At 32.8% G+C, this 19,973-nt stretch overlaps 6 protein-coding genes across 7 annotated transcripts; 3 read left to right on the top strand and 3 right to left on the bottom strand.

Annotated features, from left to right (window-relative positions):
* The first annotated feature begins 130 nt into the window (after nt 1-130).
* Nucleotides 131-4,408, top strand: LOC128959943 (SAFB-like transcription modulator). Of its 2 annotated transcripts, none has more exons than XM_054305983.1 (7): nt 131-460; nt 523-562; nt 1,462-1,885; nt 2,065-2,102; nt 2,197-2,447; nt 2,535-3,505; nt 3,595-4,408. In XM_054305983.1, the coding sequence occupies exons 1-7, from the start codon at nt 368-370 to the stop codon at nt 4,244-4,246; spliced, it is 2,469 nt and encodes an 822-aa protein (XP_054161958.1). In that variant the 5' UTR covers nt 131-367; the 3' UTR covers nt 4,247-4,408. The 2 variants fall into 2 exon arrangements, with proteins under 2 accessions (XP_054161958.1, XP_054161957.1); XM_054305982.1 differs by having other exon boundaries at nt 2,065-2,111.
* A 624-nt stretch (nt 4,409-5,032) lies between these two features.
* LOC128960213 (uncharacterized) lies at nt 5,033-8,457 on the bottom strand. Its single transcript, XM_054306285.1, has 8 exons — nt 8,359-8,457; nt 6,720-6,892; nt 6,523-6,652; nt 6,314-6,440; nt 6,045-6,243; nt 5,550-5,974; nt 5,283-5,480; nt 5,033-5,220 (listed from the first exon to the last, which is right to left on the bottom strand). The coding sequence occupies exons 1-8, from the start codon at nt 8,455-8,457 to the stop codon at nt 5,033-5,035; spliced, it is 1,539 nt and encodes a 512-aa protein (XP_054162260.1).
* A 796-nt stretch (nt 8,458-9,253) lies between these two features.
* LOC128960479 (aspartate--tRNA ligase, cytoplasmic-like) lies at nt 9,254-11,396 on the bottom strand. Its single transcript, XM_054306571.1, has 4 exons — nt 11,158-11,396; nt 9,739-11,053; nt 9,564-9,675; nt 9,254-9,501 (listed from the first exon to the last, which is right to left on the bottom strand). The coding sequence occupies exons 1-4, from the start codon at nt 11,178-11,180 to the stop codon at nt 9,338-9,340; spliced, it is 1,614 nt and encodes a 537-aa protein (XP_054162546.1). The 5' UTR covers nt 11,181-11,396; the 3' UTR covers nt 9,254-9,337.
* A 222-nt stretch (nt 11,397-11,618) lies between these two features.
* Nucleotides 11,619-12,780, top strand: LOC128960481 (UMP-CMP kinase-like). The gene is made up of 2 exons (XM_054306574.1): nt 11,619-11,911; nt 12,082-12,780. The coding sequence occupies exons 1-2, from the start codon at nt 11,744-11,746 to the stop codon at nt 12,610-12,612; spliced, it is 699 nt and encodes a 232-aa protein (XP_054162549.1). The 5' UTR covers nt 11,619-11,743; the 3' UTR covers nt 12,613-12,780.
* Nucleotides 12,781-13,609: 829 nt separating this feature from the next.
* On the top strand, nt 13,610-14,945 carry LOC128960480 (transcription initiation protein SPT3 homolog). The gene has a single exon (XM_054306572.1). It carries the CDS (start codon nt 13,687-13,689, stop codon nt 14,908-14,910), a length of 1,224 nt encoding a protein of 407 aa, XP_054162547.1. The 5' UTR covers nt 13,610-13,686; the 3' UTR covers nt 14,911-14,945.
* A 145-nt stretch (nt 14,946-15,090) lies between these two features.
* LOC128960478 (nuclear pore complex protein Nup98-Nup96-like) lies at nt 15,091-19,972 on the bottom strand. The gene is made up of 2 exons (XM_054306570.1): nt 19,757-19,972; nt 15,091-19,684 (listed from the first exon to the last, which is right to left on the bottom strand). Exons 1-2 carry the CDS (start codon nt 19,830-19,832, stop codon nt 15,153-15,155), a joined length of 4,608 nt encoding a protein of 1,535 aa, XP_054162545.1. The 5' UTR covers nt 19,833-19,972; the 3' UTR covers nt 15,091-15,152.
* Nucleotide 19,973: the final 1 nt, after the last annotated feature.

The raw sequence follows: 19,973 nt of genomic DNA, 5'->3' as shown, positions 1-19,973 counted from the left end.
TAATTGATTTCAATTGAAAGTATTATTTAAATATTGTTAGTATTGTTAGTATTGTTAGTATTGTTAATATAACTAATATTATGTTATTTATGGTAAACATAGAGTAAAGTCAAGACAATCAATGAGTCAATGAATGGCGACTATAATGGCTTAGCATTGACTGTGACTGTCTGTGAGTCACTGAAACACTGAACTTAACACTGCATTAGACTATGAATTGAGTAATAGTTGTATTATTGAGTGTTTTGTGACATTCATTATACGTATTATTGACTCAAATGCTAACTCAAGACATAAAAACCATTAATAAAGCGATTGTTGTTTTAAGACTTGATTTATAAATTGATCGACAATTTTGAATACAATAATGGATTTGTCGACCACAGGAAAGGCCGGATACGAGGCATCAGATGTTCTCGAAGATGCCCTACAGCTGGCCGTCGATGAAGAGCTCAAAGAGGTTAGTGTCAGACATGATATGTTTGACTGAATTGATTATTAATATCTTTGTTTGTTTGTTAGGACATAACCATCATTGATGAGTCCAGTAGTTCATCAAAGGGTAAGATATATGATATGACAAATTGATTGATAGCTTTTGTGTGTTTGCGCTGCGGTTTCTCATAACAAGACATACCTAAGCTCTCCAGCAATTGATCTCATATTTGAGTTTTGATTACCTAAATATCATACCATTTATTACATGATATGATATGAAGATAAAACATGAAATTGTTTTTTTAAAACGGGTTATCAAATGATTGTTTTATATAAAATGTGTTTATTATCGCAAATTGATTCATAAAGAGTTACTCATTAAAGATAATGCCTTTCGATGGATATAAAGATATTATAAGAGTAGAGAGTTATGATAATTGACTTAAAATATAAGTGAGATGTCGATGTCCCTGAAGATTATATGAGTCATAGCCATAGATGTCTTGATTAGCCATTAATATCGATATATCGATTAATTTTATGGATTTAAAACAGTTTAATGATTTATCGCTTTATATAAAGTATATGTCGATAATTGAAATCATCATTTGGTTCAACGCATGAATAGTTTCAAAAACTACACTATTATTGAAAATATCATACAATAAAATATTACTAAAAATATTTCAAGTAATAAAAATAAATACCGGATTAAGTTATAATCAATGAGCCATTGATGACATGAAACTGTATACCCATGAAGACAATATACAGTTGAAAAACTTTATGCTATTGATGTTAGATTTGTAATCAATCTTTTGCTTGAAATCCAATCAAATATCAAAACTTAGTGCTAATATTAATAGCGGAATAATTAATAAATTTACATAAATTTAAAAAACGGTATTTGGATTATAAACAATACAATAAGCAAACTAAAGTTGATTATAAAAGATAACAATTTAAGTTTTAATGATATAAATATCTATAAACAAACTTTTTTGCCAACACTTCCGTTAACAGTAAATATGAAAGCAACCAATAATGAGGTAAACTCTAAGAACTTTAATGAGGACTCGGCTCCCGAACAGACAGCATCAATGATGTCACCCCCGAGACCAGAGACGGCACCCGTTTTGATGCCGCTTACTATAGAGGACAAGATATCAATGGATACATCAAAATTAAAGACAACGGCCACCGATGATACTTCACTTATTGTCAATATTGATGACACACAAAGTGATCTAATGGACAATGATCTCGAAGACGATACATCATTGAGAAATACAAGCAAAGATAGCACTGATACTAAATCAGTCAGAAAATCGCTCAATGAGTCGACCAACAGTCAAGACTCATCTAAATCAGTCAATGATAAAGCATCGGGAGATGAATCCAAAGATAACACCAATAAGTTGGAGAAGGATTCATCTAAAAACAAGAGGTTTGTTATCATTGAAATGATCAATAAATTCGTTGGAAAGGTTAACATTGGCCACCAATTATTGGACAAACTATTAAAACAATACAATTGTTATGCGAATTAACAAATCGATAACTCCTTTATAATATTCTATACAAATGACAAAATTTTACTCAAATAACACAACTTTTTATTTATAGCTCAAATACTCAGAAGGATAACAAAATTAAAGCAAAAGGTATTAAAAGTGAGTTTATTTGTAACTCATTAGACAAATAGTTATAAAATTATATAAATCGTTAACTAAACTGCAATATGCAATGCAATGTTAGACGGAAATACACAGCAAAACGGTTGCAATATATGGGTGAATGGGTTACCACAAGAGGCCAAGGCCTGTGATCTACAGACCCTGTTCTCCAAACACGGCAAAGTTGTGAGCGCGAAGATCATTAAAAATACCCGCGTGTCCGGCAACCGATGCTATGGATTCATTACTATGGAAAACAGCGAACAGGTGTCCAAATGTATTCAACATTTAAACAAATCGGAATTGCATTCAAGTGTTATTAAACTTTCGAGAGTGAGTTTCACTAAAGTATTTAAAGACATAAATTGTATGATATTTTACTCAATAATTGCTAAACACGTGAACCATGTAATCGATTAGAGCCGACCAACAGAAATCACTTCTAAAGCAATGGCCACTCGAAAAATGACTGTTCCCATCAAAAAGGTTACCACAAAATCTTCATCTGCTAAGACTAACACATCCAAAGAGGCCGATAATAAGGATACGAAAAGCGATGAGAAGAATGATGAAAAAAATAAAAGTAAAACTTTAGACGATAAGACAGATAAGAAAACTGTATCTGAAGGTAGTTCCAGAAGAGACAGTGAAGCCAAGGACAATGAAACGAGAAGAATTATTCGTCCGCCATTTCACGAGCGTTTGATATCACTTCGTAGACCTACTGTACCATTTCGACGTCCCATACCTTTTCAGAGAGCTTTTCAACACAACGGTTCCAACATTCGTGGATTTCATAGGAATGGGTTTAATCGTGGCGGCACTTTTGGTCGCGGAGGGTTTACACGCGGAGCTATGTTTCGCGGAGGGTTTTCACGAGGAGTTATGCGACCTATGGTTGGAATCAGACCGGATGTTGAGAGACATATCAGAGAACGTGAAAGAGAGCGTCGAATCAGAGAAGAGCGCAGACATCGAGAGGAAGTTCTTAGAGTTGAACACATGAAAAGAGATATTGAGAGAGAAGAAAGGGTTAGATTTGAAAAAGAGAAGGAAAGACTTAAATTTGAAAGAATGAAACTCGAGAAAGAAAAGGCAGAATTCTTTAGAGTTGAACGCGAGAGGGCTCGACTCGAGAGGGAAAGAATTGAACGCGAAAGAGAAGAACTAAGGAGACGACAGCAAAGTCAGGTTGTAAATCAACATAGAGTTGATGACAGCCGTACGCGTCCATCAGTTGCTTCCACTTTGGCCACAAAACGTCCATTTGACTCACGAGGAAGTGATCCATTTTTTGAGGATCGCAAACGAGTTCAGCAAATGCAACGCTTAAATAGTAGTGTAATTCCCGGCAGACTATCTTTCCCTCAGTCGACTCCATTAAACAATCGGTAAGTCATTAATTGAATGGTAAACAAAATGCGATAAAATTTTGTTTGAAAAACAAATTCAAATGAATTGAATTTAATGCTCGAAACAGTCATTCCATTCCTCAATCGTATGTTAATCGAAGTGAACCATACAAACGAAATACAAGGATTGAGTCACCAATTTCGGGAAATTCGAGGCCAGTCTTTGACATTAGACGTCACGATTCTCGACATTCAATAAGTCATGATAGAGACGAAAGGAAAAGTGGAATTACGACCTCTACTTATAATAGAGAGACTTCCAGAAATGCACCGTTCAATCCAAGAGAACGGATCGGTAAATTTGGTGGACTTCGTGATGACTGGAAAAGCAATCAGTATCGACCATCTGAACGATATTCAGATAGAGGAGGAAACACAGGTAGAAATTCTGGTTATAACTCTCCCCGATTTAATTCAGATGCAAGAAGTGGTGGTTGGGGTGGAAAACCATCAAATAGTGGACATAACCACATGTCTGGAAGTCAACAATGGACACAATCATCTGGTACTCGATGGAGCTCTTCTAATGAGTCAAGAAATAGAAGTCATACAAACATTAATTCAGGAATGATATCATCGAGCAGTTCATCATTGGCTCACTTATATCCACCAAACCAACCAATGCAAGGCATTATGAATGCAATTCCGCATTCAATTGCTAATAACAATTCAAATATGGGATCTGGAGATAGATATCTCCATAATAATCGTCGATTTTAAATTAATTTAAATGATTTTCTACTTTTTAATGTTTGAATGATTTATTATTTAAACCATATATTATTAATTCTAGAAAAATAGTTGTAATGTTGTACGTAATTCAATTGCATATCGGATTTATTATTTAATCAACTATTGATGTTAATTATAATTATTATATATGGGTTTTCAAAAGATTTAATAAACCGCATGCATATGTTGTACCTATTTATCATTACTGCAATGCATAATCTCTTTAAAAGTGTAAAATTATTGGTCTAATAATTTCATAAATGAGAAAACTATGAAAATTGTCTAATTTATATGAAATAATGATTATTTTTTATCCTTATAGCCATTCGTTAACATTTGGACTTTAATTTTTCAATTGAATATAAAAGTTTTTTTTTCTTAATTTCAATTGTATTTTTTATTTATGACATCATTTTTACTTTCACTACCGGTATAGTAATAATATTGTTAAATACAATTATATTATGTATTATATTTCGTCAATTAAGTAAAGTCGTGCTAATAAATGGAAATATTATATAAAGTATTTTATAACTATATTTTATTCATTTTTCTTTTATTATAACAATTATTAATTTAATCTTAATATTTATTTGTTTAGATATAAATACAATATATAATATCATAAAATTGATGTAAAATAACTTTTAGCAACATTTTTAATAAACATGATTTAGAAAACTATTGACAACTATTTATTTAACAGTTACTTTATATAGTATTTACATTTGAAATTAATTAATGAAAATTTAAGGCACATATTGATTGTAAATTTTAATTGACGGGCGACTCCCGGAGCGCTTCTAATTCTCTGCGATGTAATTCCATACGACTTCTTCTACTTTTTCTTTGATGAAGTTTTTGTTTGAGTCCGTGACTCATTCTCGCCTGATTTAGTCTCTGAGTCTTCTGGAACTCTTGAGTGGCTCTCTTGTGTTGGTTTCTAATTTGCTCTATTTTGCCTACGGATCAGTTCAAAGTTGGTTAGTATATCTCAAAGTTACGGACAAATTTTGAAAAATACCGAAAATCTCGTTATCTGATGGCATGGGAGCCAAGTCGGCGGTCGGCAATGGAGTGGGCATTATTAATGGCATACGTGTGGGGTCGGGTGTCAATGATTTTGCGCCGCCTTTTCTCTCATTGTTTCCCTTTTCAAATATTTGTGCGATTTGTTCGTCAGCTGCGGCCGTTTCGTCCAATTCACTGTCAACACCACTGTCTATAAATTATGAAAAAAAGATTTGTTATTATATAAGTTTATCAATGATTTTCACAACTCGTATCTAACCTCTGAACTCAAAGGGCGCTTCTTCATCAAAGTTGACTTCATTTCCGGTCATCTCTTTGATACGATTCCTGATAAGTCGTATTCTTTCTGTGCGTAATTCCGATGCTCTGGCTTTACATTCTTCTGTCAATTCTTGTAAATCTTTAGCAATTGTTGAGTTGAGTACCTGTTCTAACCATTGCCGAAGAGCACCGGCTCTCTTATATGTGGTTTGATAGCAATTGAGTGCATGTTTGTGTCGGTCGGATGTTTGCATATCAGTAAATATATATGAAATTGCTTTATTGATTGTATCGATTTCGTCGGGCGCACAGTAAGGCAGACTTATATTTGGTAAATATCTTTGAGCGCCGATCAGGTTCTGAGTCGCAGACACTAAGTTGTCCCGCGTCTCAGCCACACAGTTATATCTTTGCTCGTTATCTCTGATATATAATTGATTTTATTTTATATTAATTATTACAAATTTGAAGTAACATTAATTTGATAACTAACTGGACAGGTATTTCAAGCAATTGTTTCCACTTTTGCAGTGCTCGACCTAACTGTGCATTGGATTGTTTGACAAGAGTGTTGGCCTGTTTCCATCTGAAGTGAGCCTGGTCTACGTGATGCTTCTGCTCTAAGAGCCAATCCAACTCCTTTTCCAATTGATTTTCCGTATCGCTAGCGTATTGGCCCTCAAATATGGCATCTGATAAATGGTGAGAAATTATTTGTTTATTCAAATAAACGACAAAAAATATTTTTTAATTGAAAACTACCTAAAAGTTCATCACGTTTTTGATACAAATGTTGAAGTTTTTCCCCCTCAATCACTGACTGTTGAACTTCTAATTTCATATTATTTTGTTGTTGAGTTGTTGTCTCTAACTCTTTCTCTACCACTTCCTATTTAAAAAAATAAATAATAAAATATTTAATTTCAATTCAAATTTTTAAATATAATTTGTTAAAATAAATATCTAATAACAAATCGATTTAATGAATCGACGAGTTTTTCTTCCTCTTGAGATAATGCTGTGTCCGATAAAGTCTTTTGCAGAATATAGTCTCTGACAGAATGTAAGTCAATAATTCCCATTTGATTCTGTATTTCATTTCTGAAAAACACAACAAATAATTAATTAATTAATAAGAGATGAAATGGATGTTCAATGAGTTTAATACGTCTGTTGTTGGAATAGCTTCTTATCCTTTTCCAGTTGTTTGACCGCTTCATCCAATTGTTCCAATTGTTCACTTTTTATCTGATAATTCTCTAACACGTGTTTCTTCTCGTAGTCATTAATTGAAGACTCTAACTGTAAATACTCGTTCAGGGCTTCCTCATTGATCTCAATCTAAAGAAAAATCAATTTTACAATTATTTTTTCTAATAGTAATCGCTATAATCAATAAAATACAAAATTATATTCAAATAAATTTGTTTTGTCACTAAAAATTACATGTCTGTCTGTGTTATGTCTATTAGAATAGAGTATTAAAAAAAAAAGATTTGAATTGAATTGTCTGAAAATTTTTACTAAATGAAAATATGATCATTGGGTTAGTAAGTGTGCGATTGATTTAGTAAATTTGGTGAATGGGTTACATATAAAATGTGTCAATTCATTCACAACTATTGAATAATTTTTGAAAAGTTAATTTTAATTTAATGTTATATAGAATTCTTAACTAAATTTAAGTCAATAGTATAGTAATATAAAATTATTATTACATTAAATTATTACATAACCCATAAAAGGATTTTTACATATAAAATAAACATATATAATTTTTAGTAATTAATTTGCAAACTATATTTTAATAGTTATTTATTATAAATATAGCAAATAAAAATTAATATTTTTAATGATTGAAATAAGATTAATGATAAATTGTAATATTTATAATTATAAATATACTGTTATAATATCATTAAAGTTATCATTAGTATGACTATTCAAAAAATATATCCTTTAAACAAAAATTAAATAATTTTACTCAATGATTACTCAAATGAGTTTTTAGAAAATCTTGATTTATATAATAATATTTGTTTACTAATACTATATTAATCATAATTATTAGTGTTTCTAATGAAATAAGTTATTGTCCAAACAAATAAAACATTATATTACAGTGTTTTGCATTTACTTCATAGTCTACTAATATGTTAATTTGCATAGAAATTGAAACTAAAATTAATTTATGTCATTATATAGTATTTAATAAATGGTTAACGAGTTATACAATAAAAGGTTGACAAAGTTGTGTTGAATGAGTGCAATGTAATAACAAATTCACAATAAATTGTTACACGTTTTGCCTATAATTCATAGAATTGTTAAGAATATTCTTTACATTGTATTAGTTATGCAAATTGTTAATCGATTGAATGTACAGTTATTTCAAGTGTTTTGAATACTTTTTTATATTGATTACATAAATATTACACCTATTGATTATTAAGAAAGTTTTTAGACTATATTTTGCATTTTATTATATAATTAAATTATTGATAGAATTAAATTCAATAAATACTATTATCTTTATAATTATCTAACTTATTGTATATACTATATACCCTGGACGGTTTAAATTAAAGTTTTATAATAATTGCTGTTAATGTCGTTGTAGTTTTTGCATAATTTACACCAAAAAAAATTTATCATAAACTGTCAATTTTTAATTAATATTAAATGATTAAAAATTAAAAGGAAATTATTTTAGAGTTGTATAAAAGTCAATATTAATTAATAACTAATAATATACTGTATTTGAAACCATATTATTAATAATAATTTTAAAAATGGTTAAAACTTACGGGTTTGCGGTTATTATTGGTATTTCTAGCGGTGTGTCGGATACGAGTGTGACTTTGATTATTGGGGAGAATAGTCGGAGAACTGCTTCCACAACCCATATATGTATGTATTGTGCGATCAATTGTTTGAATAAGTTTTATATAAATCAATAAAATGTAAGCTTTTCAACAAAATAATAGTTTACTAAATAATCGGATAATAATTAAATGGCAAACAAGTCATTGTCTGGCAATTGAATGACTCAACCGATGCTAAACTCAGGCATAGACTGTGGTCAGAGAGGCAGTGATGTGACGACCGGAACATAAAATTTGTTTTTAATAACTTAAGTGTTGTTTCTATGGAAATACCTTTTCAAACGATCGATCATTTGTTTTATACTTTTATTTCATATCTTAAGATATAATTGCAATGTTTGTCAATCATTGAACACAATATAAACCAATAGAAGGCATCGGGAGATGGGTTTAAGTAAACAAATATTGTTTTTTCTTTAGTTGCAATCATTTACTATACAATTGTATTGTGAAATATATTGTCACCGAAATTCACTTCTTATAAAAATAATAAATTAATTTAATAAATATTGTCTATATATTAATGTTTACAAAATATATACAATTAATTAGGTATTCATATAATACTCAGAGATTACTCGTGAGCTCTAATTTGACAATAATATTCAATCAATAGTTTCGCTCAATTGATAAACATTTAAATCAATTTCTATGCATTATATAACTCCTGAACTAATAATTATATAATTATTCTAATATCATATATAATAAATACATATAAATTATACAAACAATGTAATACTGTATATTAAATTAGAAAATTTATTTATTATCCATTTAAAACAATTTTGTTAATTTTGAAAATTATTTGCTAGAAATAATAAAAATTTTAAAAACAAATTATAGATAATGTTAAATTTAAATATAATAAAATCATTAAATTTAGTAATTAAATGCCAATTTATGGTGTAATCCGTTGGGGATCGCGTGGAAACAGTGAAGTCTTGCGGATATTATCGAGACCTAAGTATAGCATTGTTACCCTCTCTAAGCCAATACCTCCTCCAGCATGTGGTGGACAGCCGTATCGGAAAGAATCGATATATGATTTTATGGTTTGTAAGTCTAAACAACAATAAATACAATTACAGTAAAACTATTCCAAATAAATATATTACTAAAAATACCGATTCCGTGATGATTAGCTCTTTCAGTGAGAAACTGTGGTTCGTGTATACGTTGAGCTCCAGACATGATCTCCTCTCCTCTCATAAATAAATCGTAAGAATTCGAGTTTTTCTGGAAATAAAATTTTATAAATACAGTATAAATAAATGTATAAATAAAAAAATAGATAAATACCGCATTTGAAGGGTCGGGCATCGTATAAAAGGGTCGAACTGCAAGCGGGAATTTGTCGAGTATATAAAAATCGGTTTTATATTTTTCTCGGACTAATTTTCCCAAAACTTTCTCATTAGCAGTGGTCAAGTCATCTTCATCTCCCATTTCAATACCCGCCTCCCGAAGCATTCTTACGCCATCAGCGAACTCTAAACGGAGTGTTGGTTCCAAAAACTTGAACGGTTCGGCCGGATATTGTCGACCAACAGCTGCTATTTCATCGGTACATCGAGACTCCAAACCTTTAAAAATATCAACAAATAGTTCACCAATAATATCAAGTACTTCGTGGTAGTGATAATTGAAAGCCATCTCAAAGTCGAGACCAACAAATTCGGTCAAATGTCTGTGAGTATTGGAGTTTTCGGCTCGAAATACAGCACCAACTGTATAGACTCGTTGAAAGTCAGCCGCAATTGCCATTTGCTTATAAAGTTGTGGTGATTGCGCCAAATAAGCGTTTCCTTTAAAGTATGAGACCTCAAAAACATTAGATCCGCCCTCACTGGCGGCCGGAATAATCTTTGGCGTATGAATCTCAACGAAACCGCGTTTCTCCAGTGAATCCCTAAAGAGTTTGCCGACTGCGGCCTCAATACGAAAGATCGCTTGACTCGTAGGCGTTCGTAAATCAATGACACGATTATCAAGTCTTGTGTCTTGATTTACACGAATATTCAGTCCTTCGCTATCATTGGTTGCATCAGATTCTGTCTCTGGTCTCGAAGCGTCTTCTATTTGAAGAGGAAGTCTTGGTTCAGAACTGCTTACAACAAATAACTGATTGACATGTAGTTCAACATCGCGTTGGGAACAGCTTTCAATTGGATTGTCAACAGAACGTACGACTCCTTCGACATCAATAATTGACTCTTTGCTAACCGAAGCCACAAACTTAACCATTAATTTGGATACTTTTTCCGAAACGGCAGTTAAACATTGAACGCTATAATGTTGTTGTCGTAAAACAAAAAAACATTGCTTTCCTTTGGCACGACTCGTATGGAGACGTCCTCTGATCCAAATGGTCTGTCCGTCAATCGATTTGTCCAATTGTTTGATTGCAACTAATTTTCTATCAGGACTTTCGGTCGATTGTATCATTGCTAACAATCCGTACAATCCTTTAGAGACATCTTCTTCTTCATTTTCAGCTGTTTTCTGTTCGCCTCTGGTCTCCGCCCTCTCACTCTTTTTGGCCGCTTTTTCGGCTGCTTTTTGCTGTTTCTTTAGTGCATTTTTCGACAATTTATCGCCCGATGGTTGAGTGGATCTATTCATAAATAAAAATTATAAATATTGTAATTAAAAACATTAATTAATTATATATAAAATTAATTATAAAATTATATTAAATCTGTTTGTTTCACGACTTACTCATTGTTTTCTTTATTGTCCATATCTTTGTGGATCTTTGACAGCGGATGTCTTCACTTAATTATCAACTGACAGTATGACTGATGAAATCAATGGTAAGATTGCAAACAATAAAGTGATGAAAATTGATTGCAACTTATGGTTGAAAAATATCTAATGTTTTTCAACACATGTTATGCCAACACAAACACTGATTGCAAACATCACTGACTTTATAGTGACTAACAGTTACCACATCTAACGTCAAATGTATTCAAACATATAGTAAACCAATAGATATAGTCATGAATTGGCGCTAATGTTGTGTCAAACAAACAAAATCATTACAAATGTATTGAAGTGACGACAGTAGCGATACATTGACTATAGTGTCAAATATTTAACACATGTTTACAATACAATCGACAACAGGTGTCGACACACAAGTCATGTCTTAATTCATATAGTTTTCTATTGAATGTAAAAGTGTTGTGTGTTTTAGGAGTTTCAGTGAAAACATTGGACTTGAAGTTTGATTAGTGAAGAGAGAGAGAAAAAGAGATAAACATAACGACACTAACGATGACTTTATTTTGACAACAATTTTATGGTATTTTCGACAATTGTCTCGTCGGTCGTCAAAATAGTCATAAATCGTATCGTTTGTTGTCAACCAAACGGATCAGTTGTCATGTCGGCCACTAAGCCGTGGGTCGTGTTTGTGTTGGGCGGACCGGGAGCTGGAAAGGGGACACAATGTGACCTCATATGTAAGGTATAAATATGCAGACAATCTATGTTTTGTTAAGACTTTGTCTACCATTATATGTGATAATTTAAAAAGTGATTCAATAGTTAATCAAATGAAAGTTATATCATATATATCGCCGGTATTATTAACATACAGTATATTTGATATTATTTTTTTAATTATCAATTGTTTAGGAGTTTGGTTTCATTCATTTGAGTGCCGGTGACCTCTTGAGAACCGAAAGAAATACAGAGGGATCACAATATGGAGAACTGATTGAAACCCATATCCGAAACGGCTCTATAGTTCCCGTGGAGATCACGTGTAGGTTAATTGAAAACGCCATGAAAGCTACGGCCGTCCAAAACGGATGTGGAGACCAATTGATGGGTAAATTCTTGATCGATGGGTTTCCACGAAATCACAACAATTTGGAGGGTTGGCAGAAGGAAATGAGCCATAAAGTGGACCTCAAGTTTGTTCTGTTTTTTGATTGTCCCCGTGATGTTTGTGTTGACCGATGTCTCAAACGTGGTCAGGCGGGCAGTGGTCGCAGTGATGACAATATGGAGAGTCTACACAAACGAATTAACACCTATTTGGTCGATACAATGCCGATAATCAAGTACTACGATAGCGTCAATCTGGTCCGCAAAGTGGACTCTACCGATCCTCCGCTTGAAGTCTTTGAACAACTTCGCTACCATTTTGAGCAATTAAATTGATGTTAATATTAGATTAATTGGAAATTGTTTTGGATCCGTGTCCGACAATTGTTTTAAATTTTAATTTTGAATTCAGCTTAAAATATACACTTTGATTGTAACAATACTGATAACAACAACAAATTCGGACAGTAATTGTAAACCCATTTAAAGACGTTTTAAACGTAATTATATTATTATATTTACAAAATATAATTGTATTCATTTTTATACTGTTTATTATTATATATATATTTAGTCAATTTGACTAATTTAGTTATATGTTAATTTGATCCATTTGTTTCATAAACAATAGTTTCAATATAACCATACGTTAGTTCAACAAATACAATATATTTTAAGTCATTTTTAAAAAATATTATTATTTCTACTATTTTAGAATTTATTGCTTTTTTGAATTATTTGTTATTTTTTATTAACAATTATTTTGTCCAATAATTTATATTCCAATAATAATAGCTTTTATTTGTTAATTAATTATTTGTTTTTTATATAGTTATAAAATTATAAAGTTAAATTTATAATACTATAGTAATATTCAATTATGTCTTTTTTAAATTAAGTCAAATCCAAAAGAATTGTAATTATAATATTAATTTTTATTAATTTTAATTTATTTACTATTCATTTTCTAAAACAAAATGATTTGGGACTCAAAAGCGATAAATTATGTTATTAAATGTTATTAAATAATAAATTATTATTAATAATATAATAATATATTAAAAAATTATGTTATTGATAATTTATATTTGGGTTAATATTTGATGTTATTTATAAGCCAAACAAATAGATTTGATATATTATAATTGAACTTAAATAAAATATACGAAAATTGTTATTTTATTAATTATTATTAAGTAAAATAAATTAATTGTCATATGATTTGATAATTTTTAATAAAATTCAAAGTAATATCTGTTGAAAAATATTACACAAAACTAAACTAATATTACAGTACTGTATGTATAAAAACATTGAAATAGTTATTATTATAATATACGGTATTTAAAGAGTGTTGACATGTGATCATCAAATCATTACAAGTGATCGACAATTATTTCATTGAAAGACATGTCAATCAATAATCCGACGTTAGATGAGTTGCTATCGTCGCCAATCGGGTCCAAGTGGTCACCGGCTACCGCGTCCCGAACCAGTTATACTCAAGAGATTCAACAAATGATGTACAGCTTCGGTGACTACGAGCGGCCACTCTATGAATCGGCGCAACTCATTGAACAGATAGTCCACCAACAGATGACATCCGTTTTACTACAGGCCGTACCGATTGCTGAGAGTCGCGGATCTCGATTAATAGGTCTCGAAGAAATCTTATTCCTCATGAGAGGCGATCGCAATAAATTAAGTCGTTTTGTTAAACATTTGTCTGTTAAAGATGGTAAAAACACTTTCATCAGCACTGGTATTGTCGACGTCGACGATATCATCGACAACAACAACATCAATAATATCAATGACAATAACACAACTTCAAACTTGAATCAATTAGTGTCCACCGATGATATGCCGGCAAAACCACCGCAACAGACAAAACGTGTCAAATATTGTTATGATTTTTTGAAATCCATTGACAATACGGGAACTCTTCTTTCAATATTTGATAACAATTTTGTTGATAGCGTTCAACACGAAAGAAATTTGCGATCAAATAAGTTAACCGATTGTATGACAACTGAGGAGTACTTGAATTATTCTGAGTCGAGACAAACAGGTTTTGCCAATAAGTCGCGGCCATCGAAGTTCAGAGATTGGCTCTTAAAAGACTATTTTATTGATATGAAACCGAATCCATTAGCACTCGAAGTACTACAGTATTTGGCAAAAGAAACAGTCTCTCAGATCGTCGATCTATCACTTCTTGTAAAACAAGACTTGGAGCGCGACGTATGTGATCCCATGGCATCGCTTTTGCCACAAAAAATGATAAATAAAGATTTTCCTCCAAATCATCTCAATTCCTGTCCAAACAGTAATGAAAGTGAAGATTTATTGACAAACTTGTCGTCAAACACACCATTTTTCATGACTAACTCACAATCAGTTAGCTCTTGTAAAAGCACGATATCTGGTGGATCAGATGGCGGACCAAAGTCAAAGAAACGCAAGAGAGCTGATCCATCAAAAGTATCATTTGAAGCGCACTCGTATTGCATAACTCCGAACCATATCCGTGAAGCCATTCGCCGCTATTTTACGAATTCCGGTCCATTCACTAAAACCCATCACTCGACTAATCAGACAATGAATTATCAGAAAAAATTGTTGTGTCTATGAATCATAACATATACTATACTATGTTTATCATTAATTTTAAAGTTATTAAAACATTTCATTGTATTTTGGCATAACTTTATTGGCATTATTTTAAAAACATTAATTATAATAATCATTAATACAGTAATAAGAATAATAATAATACGAAAGAAAGCCAAAGCAATAATAATATAATGCGAGTAAATGTTTCAATTCGTGTGAATATATTCTTTATATTTAAAAAGTTTAACACAAAAACACAATTAATTTGTTTGACATAAAAGTTTAGTTAAATTCTTTGCGTTCATCTTTAACTCCATGAGAGCGTAGTCGTCGGGAACGGGCGTATTGTAGGCGAACTGTCCACCAGTTAGTTCTGAATATATAATGTCGACTCTTCTGGCCATTTCACTTTGACATAAGATCTGTGTCTTGCATTTGGTCCGCAACTGATGAATATTAAACGCTTTAATATCTTCTATATTAGAGTTTTTTAAACATTTAAGATAAGTGTCATAAATGTGTGCGCCATTTGATGACCAGTTAGATATAAGATGACAGTTAGGCTTCAGTTTTGATATTAAGTCTGCGATGACATCATTCTCTTCGTTGACAACCATTTGTGGAAATACAGATTCAATGAGTACTTCATGCGCTTCTGACCATTGTTTACAATCGATTAAATTTTCGGCCAAATTTGGGAAATCAAAGCATTTTTTCGCTTGTATTGCCTTTGCTTCGGCCAAAAATACTGTGGGAATCAATAGGTTATCCAAAAGCCATTTCTTTATTTCTTTATTTTGCATAAATTGTGATGACTTTCGTCCGATAATATCTTTAATAACCATTTGTCTAATATTATCGTTACTGATATGTATGGCCACAAAACATGACCATCTGATGTCATCAATTTGAGAGGCAATGAAAGTGTGAATGCAATCACTCATTGAAATTAAATCATTTTCGTCTTTCATTACGTGATAGCATTTAAGTGACTCGTGAAGAAACCATGAATCCAATGGACTTGAGGTCATACACATGGCTACCCATGGCGTATGTCCGGCCAATAAATGATACTCAACTTCTTCGGGATGTTCAGTAAGACTTGACATTGATGTCAACAAAATATCGAGATCTAAGTCATTATTGTCGACATCTAATTGAGTTTTATATAACAAAATAAGAGCCAATTGTTGTGTCCATTGAAAGCCATCAAGAACTTTGACAATCTTTTCATTACTAAGTTTCCATTCAATCAGTCCCGACAATAATACATAAATTTTTATCAAATCATAATCTATAAAATTATCAGCTTTTGAGCGCTTCCATGAATCTAATTGAGCAATAAGTTGCTCTTTGTTAACAGTTGGTCCACACGCGAGCAATGTTGCCAAACGAGGGTTATTACCATTAAGAGCTTCCTCAGCGGCCACTTCCAATTCATTGGTTGACAAAAAGTGAATTATCTTTGAATAATTGGTTTTAGGAATCGGCAACTTTTTGTTGACAGCAAAAAGCCATCCCTTAATTTTGTCTAATCTCTGTTGATAAGAGGCATAAGGAGTTGCTTCAGACAATGGACCATAAAGTGCTTCAATTAGCTGTTCCTGTTTTAACGAGTTGTGTGAATTGGAAGCAAACTCTCGGGTTTCAGCTACGGGTGCTTTTGACTCGTATTCTGGCTTTTGAATCATTGAATGTTTTTTCAGATGTTCTTCAAATCGATTATTAACCAAATCATTGAATTTAATTAAATTCAAACTACAGATTAAAACGGTTGATCCTTTAACTATTGTAAAATTTCGGGAACCATTGAAAAATGACAATTTCGGTGAATTAGACATACAAACAGAACCGATATCACAGATTATCTTATTTTTAGCGCTGAAAACGTCGGCTTCAAATGTGATTTCTCTTTTAATGATTGGATTCGGTCGCAAAATTTGTGGCGAAACATATTTGCTTTTAATTTCTTTTTGCGGTGAAATAACTGCAAATGTTTTGCTCTTTTTAGATAAAACTGATTCATAGTCTCGTTGATCAAATAGTGTCGACCGAATTTTGTCCACTTCGGTAAACTGTGGCACAATTGGTGGCAAATAACTGGCCGATTGATCGAGATCTTCATCAAAGAAGTCATCGTATTCATCATCAAATAAATTTACCATTTCGTTGTCCTTAGGTTTCATTAGATTATCAGACCATTCATAAGACATGTTATAATTATCATTTAGTTCTACATCTCTCGAAAATAACTTTCTCTTTGGTTCCAACACTTCTTTTGAAGGTATAGTTTGTTGTTGTTGTTGTTGAGATTGTTTTGGAAGTATTTGTTTTGTCGCTTCCATTACTTGTAGATCATCATCATCGTCGTCGTCATCCAATAAACCATATTTACTAAAGTGTTTAACAGTGAAAACCCAACTGCCGGTATCGGGTCTATATTCCTTGAAAGTGGCGCCCAATTTAATTGTTGCCATTTCTATCTTTTCTGAATACTTCATAGCTCTCAATCTATCCTTATCTTTAATAACTTCGTGAGTTGTTTTATCAATTGGCCAAACTTGATGTAATGTGATTTGAGCGGCACGATTGAGACCATCACCAACTTTGGGCGCCGCCTCTTCATCGGGATAAACAATAACTTCTTTACGTCGTATATGAACTGTTTCATCCAAATTCAATCCTTTAACGTCGATATGTCCGTCCCAATAGATTGATCCGTAGTCCTGTCGGACAACAGTAAAAGTGGGAATAACACATGTGTCAGTACACGGATCGTAATACGCATCCAATTCATCGATTGATGGGATGGTATAATAATCAGTTCGGGTCAATATAACACCACATTTGGGAATAATAGGAGCAATCGATTCTGAATCGCTGTCATCTTTCAAACTTTGTTGTGTTGAACCAATTGATGCATTCAATGTCTGACTTTCATCTCCTTTGGCCGGAGATATAGTTAATCGCTCTTTTTGTTTGGAGTTATTGTCTTTCAGAATGAATTCATTAACAGTAATGTCAACAACAGAAGAATCTTCAAACTTATGACCTGTTTGTGGTTCAGTATGAATCATAAATGAAGATGTGTTCGATGTATTTTGAGTAGTATTTAAGTCTGCCATCGATGATGTACTCTTAGGCTTAAAAACTAATTTCTTGACGTTTTTTCGCGGAACAAATATATCTTTAGCTGTTTTAAAATCATCAGTATTTTCATCTTCGAGACCATCAAATAACATAGTATTAACTTTTGAGGAATTTGTGACAATACGTTGAGGTTTATTGTCAATTGTTTTAGCACTCATTTTGTATTGATTTAGAGTCTTCGGGTCAGTCGTGAACTTTGTTCGCAGTCGACTATCAGGAGATATCGTGACATCAATTTGAAGTTGTGGTGAGTTTCCGTATGGGAATGTTTGAAAACGGGTAACCAATTGGTCAGTATTAACTCCTTGAACTGTCGTCTGGAGTGGTAATTGAGTTGTTGCGCCCATATTTGGCTGTAGACTTGACTGAAAGGTTGGGTTTGTCGAACCAAAGTTAAAGCTGGGAGCAGAGGAATTGAACAATGAAGTACCAGTGTTACCAAATTGGTTGGTATTAGTTCCAAATAGACTGGTCGTCGATGTCAAACCAGTTCCTCCAAGTGATGAATTAAATGGGTTAGCAGGTGTGGTATTGAAATTGATAAGTGGTTTGTTTAAAGTATTGTTAAAATTAGATGGTGTGCTAAATAGTGATGGCTGTGAAGTACTGCCAAAAAGGGTTGAACCAGCGTTTCCTGTATTAAATAAAGTGTTTCCAGTATTGGCCCCAAATGGAGTGGCAGAACTGGTAGGTGTGGTACCGAATAGTGGTTTTGGAGCTAAACTATTATTTTGCGTATTACCGAAAAGTGTTGGTTGTGTTGGTGTAGCGGTAGTGCCAAATGTTGGCTTTACGGCGGCAGTATTACTGGTCGAACCAAAAAATGAATTGTTTTGCAATGGATTTGCTGTAGATGTCGGACCAAATATAGATGTGGTCGATGATGGAGTTACGGCACTGGGAAATGTAGAACTTCCGCCAAACATTGGTTTGTTTTGTCCAAAAGTGTTTTGACCAAATAGACCGGCGCTAGAAGTAGTGGTTGGTTGGGTTAGCCCACCAAATGCCGTCTTATTTGGACCAAATAATCCTGTATTTTGTGTGGTCGCACCAAAAGTATTTTGAGTGGTCGGTGTAGAGCCAAACAAACCACCTGAGCTGACACTACTGGCTGCTGTGCCAAACATTCCCGGATTTTGCGGCCCTTTCCTGTTCGCTATATAGTCTTCGAGACGAAGTTCTTCCAATGATTTAGTTTCATACTCTCTCATACAAGTTATACATTGATGTCTTGTGTTAATATTTTGCGAAACGCCATTCTTCATCATTGTATCAGTTCCCGCGGGAGCATTGAATTTAATTGTTGTCCCATTGGGCGCACTCATAGGTTGAGTTAAAGAAGTATTACCGAATGGTGAGGTAGTTGAGGTCGTACCGAATCGGTTGCCGCCAAACAATGAATTATTTTGTTGGGTTGTACCAAATATAGATGAAGTGGTTCCACCAAAAGCACTGGGAGCCGACTGAGAGCCAAATGTATTGGTAGTTACAGTGTTTGGAGTCGTCCCGAAAATAGAAGTTTGCGTCGAACCGAAAGGCTGTGTTGCGGTCGACCCGAACAATCCGGTTTGTTGTGGTGTTTGTGTGGCCGTCATTGAACCAAACAGTCCACCGCCGGGAGTCGGCTGTACTCCAAAAGTGGCTAAAAAAGATGTCAAATATTGAAACAATTCATCAAAATTATGGTTAAAAAACTATATAAAGTAATACTGACATGTGTTGGGCTGACCGAAGGCACTGGAAGTACCCGACGAACCAAACAATGGCTTATTATTGGACGACCCGAACATCACGAGTGACTCTATGTCTTAATTGTCAACAATTGGATCAATTTGTCGATTATTTCAAATCCTTAACAAAACAATTGATTCAATCAAACGATCGTTTATTTAGCGTTTGTGTCGTATTTTTGGAGTAAAACAATGTTTACT

This window comes from Oppia nitens, unplaced genomic scaffold, assembly GCF_028296485.1.
Source record: "Oppia nitens isolate AA-2021 unplaced genomic scaffold, nextdenovo-longstitch-racon4-pilon3 scaffold4_pilon_pilon_pilon, whole genome shotgun sequence".
Taxonomy (NCBI): domain Eukaryota; kingdom Metazoa; phylum Arthropoda; class Arachnida; order Sarcoptiformes; family Oppiidae; genus Oppia; species Oppia nitens.
Note: the sequence above shows the minus strand (reverse complement) of the source record. Positions and strands in the feature narration are given on the sequence as shown.